Source organism: Buteo buteo, chromosome 24 (assembly GCF_964188355.1).
Source record: "Buteo buteo chromosome 24, bButBut1.hap1.1, whole genome shotgun sequence".
Taxonomy (NCBI): Eukaryota; Metazoa; Chordata; class Aves; order Accipitriformes; family Accipitridae; genus Buteo; species Buteo buteo.
The window spans coordinates 13,075,428-13,092,368 of record NC_134194.1 but is presented as its reverse complement, the minus strand read 5'-3'; the positions used below and the strand labels follow the sequence as shown (position 1 = coordinate 13,092,368).

General features: G+C 38.6%; 2 protein-coding genes and 1 long non-coding RNA gene across 3 annotated transcripts in view; 2 read left to right on the top strand and 1 right to left on the bottom strand.

Annotated features, from left to right (window-relative positions):
* Positions 1–4,376, top strand: part of IL12B (interleukin 12B) — a 47,079-nt gene extending 42,703 nt beyond the window's left edge. The window contains exons 11-12 of the mRNA XM_075056693.1: positions 1,225–1,346; positions 2,724–4,376. Coding sequence (XP_074912794.1) covers positions 1,225–1,346; positions 2,724–2,727 — 126 coding nt within the window. The 3' untranslated portion in view covers positions 2,728–4,376. The remainder of the gene's footprint in view (positions 1–1,224; positions 1,347–2,723) is intronic.
* Positions 1–16,941, bottom strand: part of LOC142044364 (uncharacterized) — a 52,841-nt gene that overhangs the window by 22,129 nt on the left and 13,771 nt on the right. Inside the window, exon 3 of the long non-coding RNA XR_012654300.1 lies at positions 764–907. This is a non-coding gene — a long non-coding RNA (uncharacterized LOC142044364). The remainder of the gene's footprint in view (positions 1–763; positions 908–16,941) is intronic.
* On the top strand, positions 11,112–16,869 carry LOC142044352 (ovomucoid-like). Its single transcript, XM_075056675.1, has 4 exons — positions 11,112–11,246; positions 13,358–13,377; positions 15,572–15,699; positions 16,232–16,869. The coding sequence occupies exons 1-4, from the start codon at positions 11,183–11,185 to the stop codon at positions 16,275–16,277; spliced, it is 258 nt and encodes an 85-aa protein (XP_074912776.1). The 5' UTR covers positions 11,112–11,182; the 3' UTR covers positions 16,278–16,869.

The following is a 16,941-nucleotide window of genomic DNA, read 5'->3' as shown; positions in this document are numbered from 1 at the left end:
GCAAGAATCACAGACTAAAACAAAAACTAAAAAAAAGGGTGCTGAGACCCAAATGTGGCAAGGTTCTGTCTTGGCAGAAAAAGACCTCCTTCCCAGTTCTATGAGTAGTAAGATCCAAACAACACACTGTGGGGTGGATGCAACCCTGATGTAACTGGGGAGATAAAATCGTGCCCAGCATTGCATAGCTGTGCTAGTGTGAGAAAAGTATTTACTAATTCATTAGTAGGCTGTGTGGGTCCTAATGTGGGAAAATCCCAACTTCCAAATCACAAAGTCTAGGATCTGTTGCACTGATTTCCTTGTACGTTGTTTGTACCTGGGTAGCTCAGACTTTCTTTATAGGTGAATTGGCAAATAAGGAATCAATGATTCATTTGGTAGCTTTTCTGTGGAGACTGGATGAACACTACAGCCTTTGCCACTCACTTTCCAATTATTAGTTAATTGTTAACTAAACATTGCTACTCTGTATTAGCTTTAAATCACAAAATTATTCTGCTTCCTTTGCTAATGCTCATGGATACACTGAAGAGTACACGACAGCAGTATGGTGGTTTGCCTAGGCTGACAAAGAAATCAACAGCAGAACTGGAAAGAAATATACAAGCCAGTTGACCACAGTGCAGGTCCTTAACTGCAGTGCTCCTCTTCCAGCAATCAGAAAAGTAAACAAATGTAATGATCATTCTAGTTTGTCAACTGATTAAACCAAAGACACTAGACGACTTTTTCTATGTGAAAAAAATTAGCAAGCCTGTACCAGCAGATGGGGCCATTCCCTTAGTGCTGACTCCTTGATTTTAGCAGTGACTCTACAGAGTGCTTCTTGTATCAGCCACAAGTCCTCAGTGGAAATTTCACCAAGACTGAAGAGCAGCAACTTCTGTCTTTTAGGGTTCCCACTCTGGGAGAAGAAGCAAAAAGAGAAAAACTCAGACAAACAAACAAACCCTTTGTTTCAACGACTGTTTCAGTTTGGGGGTTGGGTAACTTTACAACACTAACTTCAGTGGAAAGTGGGCTTTTTAGTTTGTTTCTACTGAGGCTCAAGTTCTCACAAGTCATCATGACTTTGGTATCTGAGGGTGAAGATTGCTGCCTTTGAAACAACAGCCTACCAGTAGGTTAAGTTACATGTGCTTGTTGCAATCTATCTGGCACTTCATTGTATGTTCTGCTTGACCTTTACAATCCGCTGATGGAGCTGTGCCCTATTGGTAGGTCTATGATGCTGATGAGCAGTCTATTCAGATTCCAATGACTGTGCCAAAAGACAAGATCTCTGTGCAGGCCAGGGATCGCTATTACAATTCATCCTGGAGTGAGTGGTCTTCATTTTGCAGGTAAGGCTTAAGGAACCTTCTATTGGAGGAGCAGGGATGATTCCTAACCTAGGAGAGTAAGGAGTCTACAAACTTCTTCTGCTTCTTAAATACTCATTTATTTCACATTTCCTCATAACCATTTTTGTCTCCTAAACATTTTTTCATGAAATAAGAGAATAAACATGTAAATGTATTGGGCTGTCTAAACGATGATTCTCTTAAAAAAAAAAAAAAGAGAGATGAAACAATTAGATTCCATTTAAATCAGAGAGGAAACAATCATAGAATCATAGAATCATTTAGGTTGGAAAAGACCTTCAAGATCATTGAGTCCAACCATCATCCATGCCCACTAAACCATGTTATGGAGTACCCTGTCTACCCGCTTTTTGAATACCTCCAGGGATGGTGACTCAACCACTTCCCTGGGCAGCCTGTTCCAATGTCTGACAACCCTCTCAGTAAAGAAATTTTTCCCTAATATCTGAAATGGATGTAGGTTCATGGACATGGGTAGCATTCTACCTAACTAGGCAATTATAAAATATTCTTTAAGAAATATATGAGCATTTGGCCGTTGCTAGTGTAACCCATGCTGATTTTTATCCTTTCTGTTCATTGATAATTTGAGTCAAAGTTGGGCATCCAAACACAGCAGACATTCCATATACAGCCAAGTTTTACCAGTAAAATGAGAAAGGGAGTGAGAGAGAGAGAGAGAGAGGAGGTATTTGCTGTTAGAAAGAAAATCTATTAGCAGCTTCTGCTAGTCCTAGGAATGGCTGTTTTCTTATTCTGTGAATTGATTAGCATACTCTGACAGCTCTAAACTACTCTCAGACTAGTTTTCCAGTTTGGAACATATTTTAAATACAGAAATAGCCTCCTTCAGAGCAACACCAAAAAGAATTATGCAGACTTTTTAATCTTCTTTCTCTCTTCTGTTTTGTAATTTGGGGGTGGGGTTTTTTTTCAATTAGATGTAGGTGCAAATCTCTCTGACCTCCAAGTTTCCTGATTCACACTGTTGAAAAGTTGTAAACTTGTAGCCCTGTTGAAACACTTGAAATAAGATCACACTGTTCCGTGGATCCAGTCTTCATTGGTACAGAGGCATTTATAGATACCAATGGGAAATGAAGGAAATTTTCAAAAGGGCTGTAGCTGGACAGGTGCCTAACTCTCAGCAGATGAAGCTGAATCCATAATCCCCATCAGACATGGGAACTTCTGAGCCTTGCATTATGTGGTCCTGAGTCCTTTAGAGAAATTGAGTGGTGGCATTTCACTAGATGGCTTAGACCAGCAAAGGTTTATTAAGAAATGGATTAAAAATCTAGGTCTGAGGAAAATAAAGGTAATTCTTATGTAAATTTCCTTTCTCTTATTTTACAGATAACCAGTAAGAGCTTCTAGGAGAATGGCACAATGCTCTTAAAGAAAGCAAAGAAAGAATTAGCAAAGAACATAAGCATAATTAGAAGAAAAATCTGCATTTGAGATTATTAAGAAGCCATACCATATCTTTTTTGTAATAGATTAATATGGTCCTGATTTTGGCAGCTCTTTTAAATTCCCCAGATTTGAGTAATACTTTTAGCATACATCATGTTATATTAACATGTAGAGTATTTTGATACATTGCTGTCAGCTATTATTGCAGGTTCCGCATATTATTCTATTGCATTTATTTATTTTTTACTTATTTATTTATTTATTTATTTATTTGATATGACTTGCAATGCCAGAGGATGGCAGTTGCTATTCAAACTGTTTCATGTGTTAATTTATTTAGAAAGTAACTTACTGAAAGAACTGGTTTAGTATTCCATTATTTAACGGTTTAATTATTTGATTATTTAATTATTTATTTTTATTTATTTTGTTGTAATGTATCAGCATAGAAAGCCTTGGCTGCATGAGGCAGCTATATATCATGTATCAGGGCCATCCTGATCTTCCAATCTGATGGCAGACATTTTAGTAAAAGAAGGAATTGCAAGCTTGGAGTCCTAGAAATGTTAGCTGCTGCATTTTGTCAGCTGTCTGTGCCTACATCATGTTGATGCCCAACTGCTGAACACTGCAAATGGTTGTTGCATGAGAGATCAACCACTCTTAAAGCCCTACACTTGCAGCTGAACCCAAGCTGCAGTGGAAGCAATGGGAGTGCTAGTGTCTAGGCAGCTTTGAGTGCTGTGGTTGAAAGAGTCCTGTTGCCACCTCTCATGAACATGAAAGGAAATGGGAGCCAGAAGCGGAATATAACATCTCCTAAACAAAACTCCCTTTCTTTCATGCTTGTGATCATTAGATGCTCTTTATTCAGTACCCATGTGTACCCAGTGCATCTCTCGCAGTGGAGTTTTCTGGCAATAAAATTAATTCAGACCTGATGTGCCACAGGCAAAACCACAGTGCACAAGCAGTCAGGAATCTGCAACTGAAACCAAGGCAGCTTAAATTATTTAAAAGTTTAACTGCAGTGTATCTGATATTTCAGCAAGCAATTGCTAACTGATTTTATATGTGGATGTTAAGCATCTAATTAAAGTTAGAGCTTTAGAATACAGATTTTTATAGTTCATTTTGAAAGTATTTCCCTACTACTGCAACATATGCTAGGTGTCTTCACAGAACCTTAGGAAAAAAACTCAAATCCTGGTTCTGAAGTGCTTACAGTGTAAGTCCCCAGGCCTGGAAAGAAGCAGAAGCATGTGCTGAAGCCTATACATTTTTGTCAAACTACCTAAGTCCTGATTTTCAAGAGGGCAAAATACATTAAATTATCTTTGAGGATTTAGGCCTTAATCTCTGATACAGAATCACTGAAACTAAAGAAAGACTTCCATTGTGACCATGCTTAGTTTTTTTCCAGTCTTAGCAATGGGTGGTAATTTAAGATATTTAAACATTGAAATGTGGGAAGTATCTGATATTTCAGAAAACTGTTGATAATCTAGCTACAAGTGCAATTAGTATTTATTAACATTAAGTGTACGCATCTTATTTCTGCTATAAATGCAATTTACTGTGCTTGTTTTACAAAGGAGCTAATAATAAATAGGTCTGAAAACAAGAAAATTTTGTTTACTTGTGATCTTTTAAGAAATATGGTTAATATCACTCTTCACTTCCTACCAGAATATTATACACTACTTCTGAGGCAATGTTTGTAGGGAGAAGTAATATTCCTGATCAATGCTACCAAATTCATGGCCTGTAAAACTGTACAGGACAACACAGACAAGTGAGGTCTGTTAGTCAGCAGTCTCTTCTAAATCCTTTTCTGTGGGCTAAGAAGTGATTGTTTCTTTTGCAGTCTAAGAGTACATTGAAGTTCACTGGCCTTTGTGGTCAGGAGGTTTGCAACTGAAACCAGGCTGACATATATCTTGAGGTCTTTGAGGTTTCTCTCTAATACTATTGGTATAGTGTTCAGAATTAGTAGGACCTTCCTGTTCTTCAGATATCTGGGTTGAAACCCTGGGACCATTGAAACTAAACATTGAAACCTCTCATTAACTTGATTCAGCCTAGTTTTCACTCTGAGGCTAAATTTACAAGTATTCTGACAAAGACTATATTGATCTATTACCTTTAGAGGAATATGCCTTTCTGTGCCATGATCCCATAAGGTGCGTGAAACCTCCCTACAGGAAACTTTTCTGGCATAGATCGTGAGGTAATGAGGAGCTGGTAGTGAGGAAAGTTATTGTCTAAGATTCTTCAGGAAAATAACAAAGCACAGCTTGACACTGCCTCTTCTTCTGTAGAAATCAAGTTAATTGTAAGATGGCTGCTCTCTAAGACATAAAGTTGGTTTCAGTCCTTGATTATCCATCTCCTGGGCCTTATGTGGATCCAAGTGCCTCTAAATATCTGCTCTAGAAATTGTCAGACAGTCTCCCATCTCTGAGAAACTCTACAGATTGTTTAAAAAGGTGATAATATCACAGCACAAATATTCATTATGGTGGCTCCATATGCTGGAGATAATTTCCTAACATACTCCATCCAGTCAAGAAAATAATAGTTGATGTATCAGCTAATCATTGTACTTCTCTCTTAATTCCTCTCCTTGTTGCACTGCAAATAATCTGGAAACCTTGTTATAAACGTCACAATGCATGGACTCAATCAGGCTGCACAATGTACAAAACTGCCCCCCCAAAACCTTTAGATTGCAAAATGAAAGCTTCTGAAATAACACAATGATAGAACTAAGTTTACTCCTGAGGCCCCTATGAATGAGAGTCATTAATCATATAGGGACAGAATAGATCTTCTACTGGACGGACCCCTGTCTTACTCGGTGACCCGCCGTTCTCTGGGCAGTGGCAGCTGCTCCAGCTTTCTATTCATACTCATCATTCAACATGTGGCTTTAGGTTTTGCCTACCACACCTCCCTGAATCTGCACTGAACAGAGACTGACTAATTCCCTCCAGGGCTTTTTGTGGGTGCTCCTCATCTTAAAGAATGCTTTACAAATAGTTGGTGTACTTAATGAGGCACTAATAGGTTACAGTCCTCTAAGTGCTTCAGCCATTAGAGCTGGGTAAGCAGGCACCTGATAACAGCAAAAGGAAAAAAAAAGGCTTATGTCTAATTAGAAGTTCTGTGAGAGAACACATATTAGATTTCAGGTCCAAACGCTTCATACCCACCCCTCTTTCCATGTTGACCTTCATCTTTTCCCAATTCTTCATAAGTTGTAGCTTCTCTTTTATAAAATTTATAATACTTTTAATAGAGGCAAAACCAATACGTGTCCCCTAACCTTGTTCAGAGACATGAAAAAAACTAAGAAACCTTTCCTCAAATATTTCAGTTGAACTGACTTCAGTGTGACAGAAATTCTAAGTGCTAAACATCTGGAAATTACATCTTAAAATACGAAATAGAAGGCAATTTTAAACAAGTCCTATTCGATGCTCACTGCCCAATTCATTCAGTGTTAAGCCGTTAATGCCTGTTTTGCATTTATCTGTAAAGAATCAAGTCATTCAGAAATGTCAATGGTATGACACTAAGTAAAGGATTCACAAGCTAGTTGCACAACAGTAGGTCTCGCAGCCTTGTAATTTATCTTAAAGAGATTAGAAGACACAAAGAAAAATAATAAATATCAGCTCCAGCCTTTGCAGAGAGTCATGGTGTTGGTTTGTTTGGTTTTTTTTTTTTTTAATTTTCTAAAATAACATATGAAACCTTCAGCTGGGATCTGTCCCAGCTCGATACCTACAATTTTAAAGAAAGGCTCCTTTGATCTTTCCTAAGGTGTGGAAAACGGGAAACTCACCTTCCTTCAGGCAAATACCCAAGTGTTTTGGCACAGTTGGATGCCTTAAGAAATACCTCATTTAGTTCTAAAATCTTCCATTGAGCAAGACTTTAAAAGTCTGATACATTAATTGCAGGGGTGGACAACCCTAACCACCCACACAGAATAAAACTGAAGAAGCCTGTGTACTGGGTTGTGTATAAACATGCACTGGAATCACTAAGACGTCTGAATTCCCACTCATGACCATATCAATATCTGTCTTGGCTTGTACATTCTTCCCAGATATACATGGTGTGCGAGAATGTTTTTCAGCTATTCCATGTGCCATTTTTTCAGCACTGTTGATGTCCTCAATGTGAGGTACTCCATCATATGAATGGGAACAAGCTACTGCCCATCAATGCTCTCTGGAATGCAGCCACATAACATCCTCCCATGCAGAATAAAGCAGGCACTTAACTAATGATGTGCTGCAGCAGCATATTTGGCATAACATTTGTGCTCCATTTGGGGCTCCAAAAATAAAAGCAATATATCAATAATTGTGACAAATGTTCTCACTCTCAGAAAAATATGCATTAATATTTTCTCAGATGTAACAGGCCCATTAAAGTGAATAAACATTTGTTCACCAAGTAATTGCTTTTTCTTCTTCAAAATAACAACTGGGAGAGGTAAGCAGTTGGGGAAAGACAAGACACAATGATAAAAGTCGGAAACTATCAGAGGCCCACAGTTAACATACATGTATTCAAACACTACCTCCCAGCTCAATGGAAACCAATACAAGTTTACTGATGAGGCCAAAATTTCACTCATAATTTTTCAATCCAAACAGAGTATTTACCATAAATTTCAGAATTAGTTTTAGCTATGGTAAAGAGGCCTTAGTTATTCAACGCTGGGAAGCAGCTATTATTAAACACATCTCAACACTTGTTTTCCAACAAACAACGTTTTTTTCAAGTAGCTAAAATCAATCCAATGTGCTCCTCTATTGTCCATGTCTGCTTTGTCAAGTCTAGAAATGTTAACTCATAAGGACAAATACAATATGCTACGAAGTCCCATAGCAACTGACTGACAGCAACAGTTGTCATTCACCTATGAGAACCACAGAATCAGTTCAGGTTGGAATGGACCACGTCACCTGGTTCCCCACATCCCTGTCCCACCACCAGACCATGGCCAGTTTAGAACAGATCAATTTTTTAGTACCTCCAATAATCGCTCTGGGCGACTTGTTCCAATGCTTGACTACTCTCATTGTGAAATTTGTTTTCCTCACATCTAATTGGAATTTCTCTTGCTGCAATTTGCACTATTCTCTCTCTTCCTTTTGCTGTGCACCTCTGAGAAGAGTCTGGTTCTTGTCTTCTCTGTAGGCCCCTACAAAGTAGCTGAAGACAACAATGAGACTTTGCCTTCTTTCTTCAAACTGAACAAACCACTTCTCTCAATCTTTCCTGGTATGACATGTGCCTCATACCTCTAAACATCTTGGTGGTCCTTCTCTGGATTTGATCCAGTATTTCAGTGTCTTTCTTGTGCTGGGGAGCCCAGAACTGTACACAGAACACCATATGCAGCCTCATAAGAGCTGAACAGGGGGAAACAATGATGGTTTTGACTTGATAATTACATTCTTACTAATACAGCCCAGTATGCAGAACTGGACCTGTTCACTATAGGGGCAAACCATTGACTCATGTTCAGCTTGTCCACTGAGAGAAGAACCACTCTACTTTCCTCTCAATCTGCCACTGAATGTTCTTGAAGACAGCACTCTGACCTAAACAAACCTGTAGCCTACCTGAGGATGACAAGTCTCAGGTTGTCAGACCAGCTCCGTATGAAGACTACCAGGGCAAACAACAAGCCTCTGCAAGTCTTGACAGAAAGGCACCTCAGATGAACCATTTTTTCAGTCAACGAGTGACTATTTCCTCCAGTTGACTAATGTGAATTCTGCCCATTCTTAAAGCTAGGCATATAGATACAGAGGTATTTCAATATCATTTTAAATTGCAAAAAAATGCTTTGTGGCATTGCTTTTTACCAAATTTCATTTTGAGATTCTGCATATGAGTGTTACCTCACAGCAGAAAGTGAAACAGATTATTGCTTTCTGTGTATGGCAGTTTTCTTCTCAGAGCTTCAAGACAGCTTTGATATTTCAAAATACAAAGAACTCCAGAACTTCAGCTGACCCCTGCTATGCCTCACTTGTAGTAAGTGGCTATTTGCACACCCTACAATATGTCACAGTTTCTCATCAGAACTGTATCCCTCCTACCTGAGTGGTCTGGGAAAGCCCTAAAAAACTTAAGGTCCACTGCTCAGAAAATGAATCTTCATTTGATTCAAAAGCCCTAATCAAAACACCTAAACATTACCAGAAAGAAAACATTCACACCATGGCTTTCCTGCTATGGGCCATAGAATAAGCATTAGGAATCCTTTCAATAGCAAGTTGATTTTCAAATGCTAAGAAAAATCTGATACAAAATCTGCCTCCCTCATTAGCCCCCTCCAACCTCTAAAAGTCCTGTCTTCCTTTCTACACTAGTCCTCAGAAAATCTTCCTACATCAACACAGAAGACTGCAAACATATGTTTATATTCTTTATATTCTTCTGCTAGAGGGATGGGATGGATACTGAGGTTGCATCAGACAGTACACTATGTAGCACCATATTAGGCAAGAGAGTGTAACTAAAGTGGCAGATTTCCTCATACCAGTGTCAAGGAACCTACATGTTCTGTCAAGCTGCAGTTGTATAGTTTCAAGATATCCTCAAGAGTCTTGTTTGCTCAAAACTATTCAGACTAGGAGTACCCTCTGCATTGCTTTGGGTTTTGCTCTTGTTGCCTAGTGTTGGTAATTGTCCATCAACCAATGAACGTGTCCCAAATATTCTCCATGAGTTTATGCATGCTCTATGCTAGGCTCTTCAGAGAAGTTTTCGGCTTTCCAGAACAAAAATTTCACTGACATCCCAAAGCAGCAGAATCCAGACCAACACAAATTTAAATCACAGCATGTCTTTTGTGATTACTGAAGTAAGGGCGTTTAAAAAAAAAAAATCTACAGGCCTCCACCTCAAACCAGATCTTTACCTATCCTGGAACTGGAATTTGATGGCATCTATATTTTTTTATCCCATTAAGTGATGAGAAATTAACCATTTATTCATAACCTACATTCTTTAAAGACAAGGTGATCTGTATGCCTCTTGGGGTGAGTTAGTGGGGCCCAAGGTCTACTTGACCTATTACAACCTCTTCTGTAAGAACTTTCAGTCCCTCTGTCTTAGTGAAATTAGCATATATGACCCTAACTCCTGCATGGGGAAAAAGCCCCAGGCTACCTTGCAATGTAGGGAAGGTGATCACTGAAATACTGTGAATTGTAATGGTGTGCAGGGATCTTTCAGATTAGACAATTTGCACATCTGCATTGTAAATTGCTAAAAAGAAGGCAGTTCTGGAAGGATGGGTTCAAACAAAACTATAGGCTCAAAACTCCACATTACTTTGAACTTTATGAAAATTAAGACTCAGATCTGAGTTTCCCATCATGATTCTACCCCCGGTCTGTATAATAAAAGCCAAAAAATCATGCCTATTGATTAAATCACTAACACACTGGTATGTTGGATTTGTTTAAAGAATCTCACATGATATGATACCTGTTGGGTTGGAAATAGCAACAAAGGAGCAGATGGGCAGACAGAAGGATCTTCTCCATATATCCATGACAGCAAACTAGACAGTAACTCGGCACGATGCACAATGGTTGTGAACTCATCACTTCTCTTTGCTAGGCAGTGCAATGCAGTATCTTTGCTCCTGTCACAAAGCATTGTTTCTGATCTCTAAACTAGTGGAACTTTAAAGGAAGAAGAACACTGAAAGACTGGGGTATCTTCTGGGTTGTGTATGAAGGTGAGGATATTCATGTGAAACATAGACTTTTCCAAGCAGCAACTACTACCACAGAGCAGTCTGAAAGCTGAGTGCAACCAGCATCACCTCTATCCACAGCTAGCGACAAGGGTCTCCAAAATTTCAAGAGAATAGGAATTAAGCATTTCAGCTCTACTGGTATGAATCTTTTGGCATGCACCCAGTAAGAATTATTTCTTTCCCCAGTAATTGTGTTCAGCTCTAAGGGTCAATATGGCAATAGCAGAACAGCAATAAGTAACCACCTTACTGAGTCACTCATTGAACTTGCTAATGGAGATGAAACAGTTAATTAGGCAAGGGGATTAGCTAAAGTACAATACATCTCCTTTATCAACACAATCCATGCTGTGACGCTCATCTTTGTCCTGTACTTATGACCTTCATGTTGTACAGAAGACATTCTTATTGATACTACCCATGGGCAACACCTTCTTCTAATTACCTTCTCTACAAGGGGGATTTCATCATCAGGATTCCTGCTCTTTGTGCGTGCATATATATATCTGCTCTCACAGATACATGAATACACATTTAAGCTAAGTGTACTGCACTACTTAGACCACAGATTGGCTGTGAAACAAGTCAAGAACCCATGTCTGCCATGAAGATAACAGGCACCTTTGTGCTCTTCACCCTGGCAGTTCTTTGCTTAGCAAGTGAGTAACCTTTTTTACTTCCTGATATATTGTATTTCTAATGTTCAAACACTGCAAGCTTCTCAGTCTACTGGGATAGTAAAGCAATGGTTGCTGGACTTGGGTGGCAGAAAGCAAGTGAAATTTTATGCTTGTGTACTATTTAGCAAGCAATACTGCACCAGCTTTACAGTTGCCAACTTGAGCAAATTAAACCTATTCCTTGATGATGGCATGAATCAGACCTGTATTCTGCACCGTAACTAAAAAGTGAACTGTAAAGCTTCGGGACTAAAGCAGGTTTTTACTACATCTGAGCAGGGAGCTTGGACCTGATGAGGTCCTTCTCCTGACAAACTGAGCAAGCAGGAGACAGCTGATTATGCACAGGCCACATGTTAGTTTGCCAGGCTGGAGAGAGCTTTGAGGTGCAGGTTGCTCTATGGTAAAATAGGCAGCCGGTAGGAAATTCTTGAGCCTTCACTTGGTAATTGGTTTTTTTAACAAAACATTGCAATAAAAAAAAGGAAGAGATGATAGAAAAATAAGTGCATTTAGAATAACTGAAAGATGACAGTCCAAATCTTCTCTGCTAGTAGTATAGCAGTTCAATAGCATTATGAATGTTAAAGAAGCAAAATGATGAAAAAGTTAAAACAAAACCAAAATTATGAAACAAAATAATCTTTTTCCATTTTGAATAGCTCTGAAAAGTTTATTTTGAAAATTGTCTCAAAATCAAAATTATTATGAAAAAAGTCCATTTCAGTGAAATGGCCACTTTTGATGGAAACTGTTCTTTCAAACAGTGTTTCATTAACTGCAGAAAAATAAATAAATACTGCTTTCATAAGAATTCCAGCAAATCCTTTGAACTTTCTAATTTATCTTGTCTGCATTAAAATTTCATGGATCAATACTTTCTGAGTCGCATCTTTTTTGCATTCACTCCCAAATACATAGTGGCTACTAAAAGGTTACCACAGTAAAAATAACATGTTTTGCGGAAGTGCGTTAAATCTGACCCGATTCCAGAATAATGAAAACTCGGTCAAATTTTGGGTGACATAGACTGAAACTTGACATGGAACATTATTTATGCTAGTTTTCTTTACCTTGGACAACTTTGTTTGATGAGAAGATGTAAACAGCTCCATGAAAGGAAGTTTCAGTGGTAAGCTTAATGGCTTTAAAGATCAAAAAAAGCTACACTGAGTCAGAAAGACAATTGCTAGAGCTGTACTGCCTTTTGTATCATAATAGATTTTCTTCCTGCTCCTTCTATACAGAAGCCTCTGCCTGATAACTTTTATCCCTTGGAAGCCACAGAATGACAATTACAGGACAGGAGAAGAACAAAATACATTCCTAAAGAAAGTAACAAATGTGTCACCATAATGGAGACATGCCAATGTTACTTGATTACTTTCTGGGAGGCGTAATTATCATTGTTTTGAAGGAGCTTTTTGAAGCCCCACCTGAGAACAGGGCTCCCAGATTAGATGCCATTTGTGTACAAAATAGGAGCCAATCCTTCTGCCAAATAGTTTAGAATCCATACAAACCGCCAAGGGAAAACACTTTTTAAAGTGGTATTATGATCCAAATTGCATTATCATTATTATATATATTTAGTATAATATTTTAATGAAGCTATTTTCCTTATTATTGACAGAAAATCAAAGTGTAAAAGGACCGTGTGTTTTGCCTACAGCCACATACGATTTTCTTTTTATAAACTTGGGAATTAAAACCCAGTCATGCTTAACAACTAGTTCATCCTAAACAGACTAGCTATTGAACATAATATTGGCTCCTGGGTCTTCAATCTTTTTCTGGTGAAAAGGGGAACGAACAATAGCCTCCATTCCCTCCCACAACAAAGGCTATTGTAGTTGCTAACACACATTTCTAAGGTAACACAATAACACAATAAGGTCCACTTGTTAAATAGGTTCTGACACCTGTATCTTATTAAACACTGAAAAACTATGTCTGTATTTACTTTCAAGGAGGTAAGAGATTTAGTATTGTTGGAAGGGGTGGTACTAATGAAATCATGCCAGTTACAAACTGAATGTTTATCAACAGTGTTTTTTATTTTATCTTTTGTGATTCTGTTTCTACTACAGATGCTGCCAAAGAGAATGAGGTGAGAAATTTTATCCTTTACTTCTGGATAAAAATATATAGTTTGTAGCAACATGAAGTCAGAAAAGAACATATTAAACATTAATTAAATGCTGCCAAAGTATTGAGATTTCAGAGAGAAATCCCTGAGTTTGAGATATGTGGTTTCCATACAGTTGCCCTGACAACTTCCAGATGTTTTTACCTGTAATGCATTCTGGGCAAGAAATTGGGCAAGGCTAAATTTTAAGTCAGAGAAATCAAGTTGGTTTTTTATTTTTTCTTTATATTTACCTGGTGACGACACTATAAGGCTTTCTCGGTGACTTTCAGATCCCAAATCATGTACCTAGGGATTTTAATTTCTCCCTGACTATGCTGGAGTGTCCATCCTGGGGTTAACCTCTGAAAGAAATGAGGTACCAAGCAATAAAAATCCTTACTTGGATGAGCAGAGACAAGCCCTTTTGCAGTCCAGTGGACAGTAGCTAGGAGTGGAAATTCACACACGCACACAGCTGGTCCCATACTAGCACAACATATACAGCCTCTGATGCCTAAAACTACACCAAGACATAAATACTTTTCCAGGACGAGCATGTTCCACTCTCCGTACCAAACTAAGTGTCTTTCCCATTTTGCCAGCTGTTACACATACACATATGGGACAAATTCATCTAGTTTCTAGCTTTTTTATTAGCTGGCCCTTGCCTCTCACAAGTTGCAACCAAACTCTCACAAGTTTTAAAAGTTTAAAAATTATAAGTTACAAGCTACAGAGATTCCCTTCCGTGCCACTGCCTCTGCTGGGTTATGTTGTGGAAACCTGTCAGCTATATCAGGTCTCTGACCTGCTTTTGCAATTGGGGCTAGGTGTGCTGCCTCCTGCTTTCCAGCCACAGAGAGACATGTGTGAGCAGCCAGGGCTTTGGAGGAGAGGGAAAGGACCAAATGAAGGAAAAACCTAGGTAAACTAACATCCCTTATGTTGGGTTTTTTTAATGGGACACTGGATTCAAGCCCATAATACCCAAAAGAGTGATCGGCTAATGACTCTTTTTGCCAGTGGAGACCTCTCTGTGCTGAGCCACAGAGCAGGGGCTGGGCTGCTGAAGGGGCTGACCACATACAGCTCCTCACTTCACCCACCTGCAGACCCTGGGCAATGACTAGCATAAACCCAATCATATCATCTGTAATAAATTCCAGGGTTTGGCTGAAGTAATACTCCTGTCCTTCACTAAGAGTTGGAATGAAGGGGAAAAAACCAGGCCATAACAAGAGAACAGCAAGACTAGGTTCTGTTTTAAATATATACATTTATAATACATATTTTGGCTAGATATTCAGAAAGGATAAGCTCCAGTCATAATGTCTCTCCAAAGACTGATATGCTTCAAATTGTCACTAGACTAGCAGCAAAAAGAGCTGCACCAATTTTAGTTACAACAGCACCTATAAGGACAGGTGATTTCCTGGGCAAGCAAACCCTAGGCTTTTGAGGATGACAAACAGCACATTAAATAGAATATATGCACTGCACAAGGAACTCCTTGCTTGTCAAATACCAGGAGTGACATTCACTTGACAAGAGAAGATTGAGCTCCAAAACCAGGACAGGAGCACTTTCAGTCATTTTTTCTATTAGTTTGTACTCCCATTTTCATATATAAGTCTGTAATCAATACAGTCCCACTATCAGATGAGAGCCTTTCAACAATTTCTTTTTATGCTAATACTTAAATAAGACTTTACTTAATTCTGTCTGGGCAGATCCGTTCACCAGCGTAAAAAGCTTCAAGAGCTGATACTTGTGCAATAAAGAGACAGAAACCCTTCACATCTTTAAGAACTAATTTCACCTGAATTTACTGACAATTGTAATCAGGTAGAAAAAAATATTAAGACTCAACTTTTCTGTAGATGGAAAATGGGCCATGTTTTTTCCAGTGACGCTAATGTTATTCAGATAAATAGCAAAGTCCCTAAAGGTGCTCAGTACCTGACATGGGTAGCACCACATACATCTCTGCCAGAAGGGACACTTGTTTTTTGAGGCTCAGGCTCAGCTAATATAGGTGGTGGAGCCCCATTGACTGTGCTGCTCTTGAGCAGCTGACAGGCTCGTCCAAAAATTTAATATATTCATTATTTCTGTAGATGAATGGAGAATGTGAGAAAGAGGGATTCAGATAAAAATGATACTGTATTTGCAGGTAGACTGCAGCGAATACAAGAGGTTAGAGAGAGGAAGACCTATTTACTGCGAAAGACTCTATCAACCTTTTTGTGGCTCTGATGGGAAAACATATAACAACAAATGTTCTTTCTGCAAAGCAGTCCTGTAAGTACAATACTACATAACTACTCCTGAATAAACGAAAATATGAGATTAGCTGAGTTATCTGGTATTTCCATTCCACCTAAATGCTATCATTTTTCTCAGGGTTGCTACTCCTCTGCTTCTTTGTTTAATCTTTATAGACTAATTGTTTCTCCCACCATAAGGTCCAATTGATCTAAACAAATAAGCTTGATATTTGTGTGAGCAACTTCCTATTCTAGCAGAAACTGTGGAAGTCAGACAGTAAAGAGAAGAGTCCAATGAGCAACATGGGGCTAACAAGGCATCTAGACCCAAGTCAGGTCATAAGAATAAGAATCCAAAAGTGGTACCAGAAATACCTTGCTTTTTATGGGTAAAATACGTAATTTTGAAAAGAAAATTTTTTACAGATCAATGTCTTCTTGTCTGCTTCAAATGTTTACAGTGTCTTCTCTGTTAGCAAGTTGTTAGCTGAGAACTTCAGACAGATTTTACTGCATAAAGTTATGCTTGCTGTCTGCAATGTCTATGTCCTTCCTTTCCTTTGCAGGAGAAGTAGAGGTGCCTTACACATGAAGCAAGCAGGAGTATGCTGAATGAATTCTGCATGACAGAGAAGAGTGCTGAGAACAGCTTTACACTGCCGTATCACAATCTCTTAATTTCATTCATCCTGCCTGTTCTGATGATGGTGAACAAGGCACAAAGTAGGCTTTTCAGCTGTGCTCTGTCATTTGCTGCTTCTCTCTGCTCCAGAGTATTGGGATTGACACTTCTGTCCTCCCTGCAAAGCACTTCCTCGGGATTCTCAGGAGCATTCCCATTTCTGTAGCAAGTTGGTTTTCACACGAGCCCTTCATTATATATTTGTCTCCATGGTTTAAGTTCAAATCTTCTGACAATGCCACCTGATCTTAGTGGACACAAGTCAGTGCAGGCATTGCCTCCGTTTTCCTTGTTGGTGAAGTGTTTTCTTTCATTTACCCAGAAACTTTTACAGATACTTTTTTTTTTTCCAAAGGCTTCAGCTTTCCTAGGCAGGGCTTTGACTCTTCCAGTTTTGTAGCTAAATTTTAAATGCTCATTTTTCTGCTAACTTTGCACCATTTTGATTCATGTATGTTGTTTAGCTACTTAGTCTGCATGTTTATTAAAATAAACGTTGACTTTTTTTTTTGTCCGTGGTGACCTTTCTAGAGAATAAGTTTATTGCATCCATTATTCACAAATGAGATTTCACAAGTTACAGAAAATAATCGT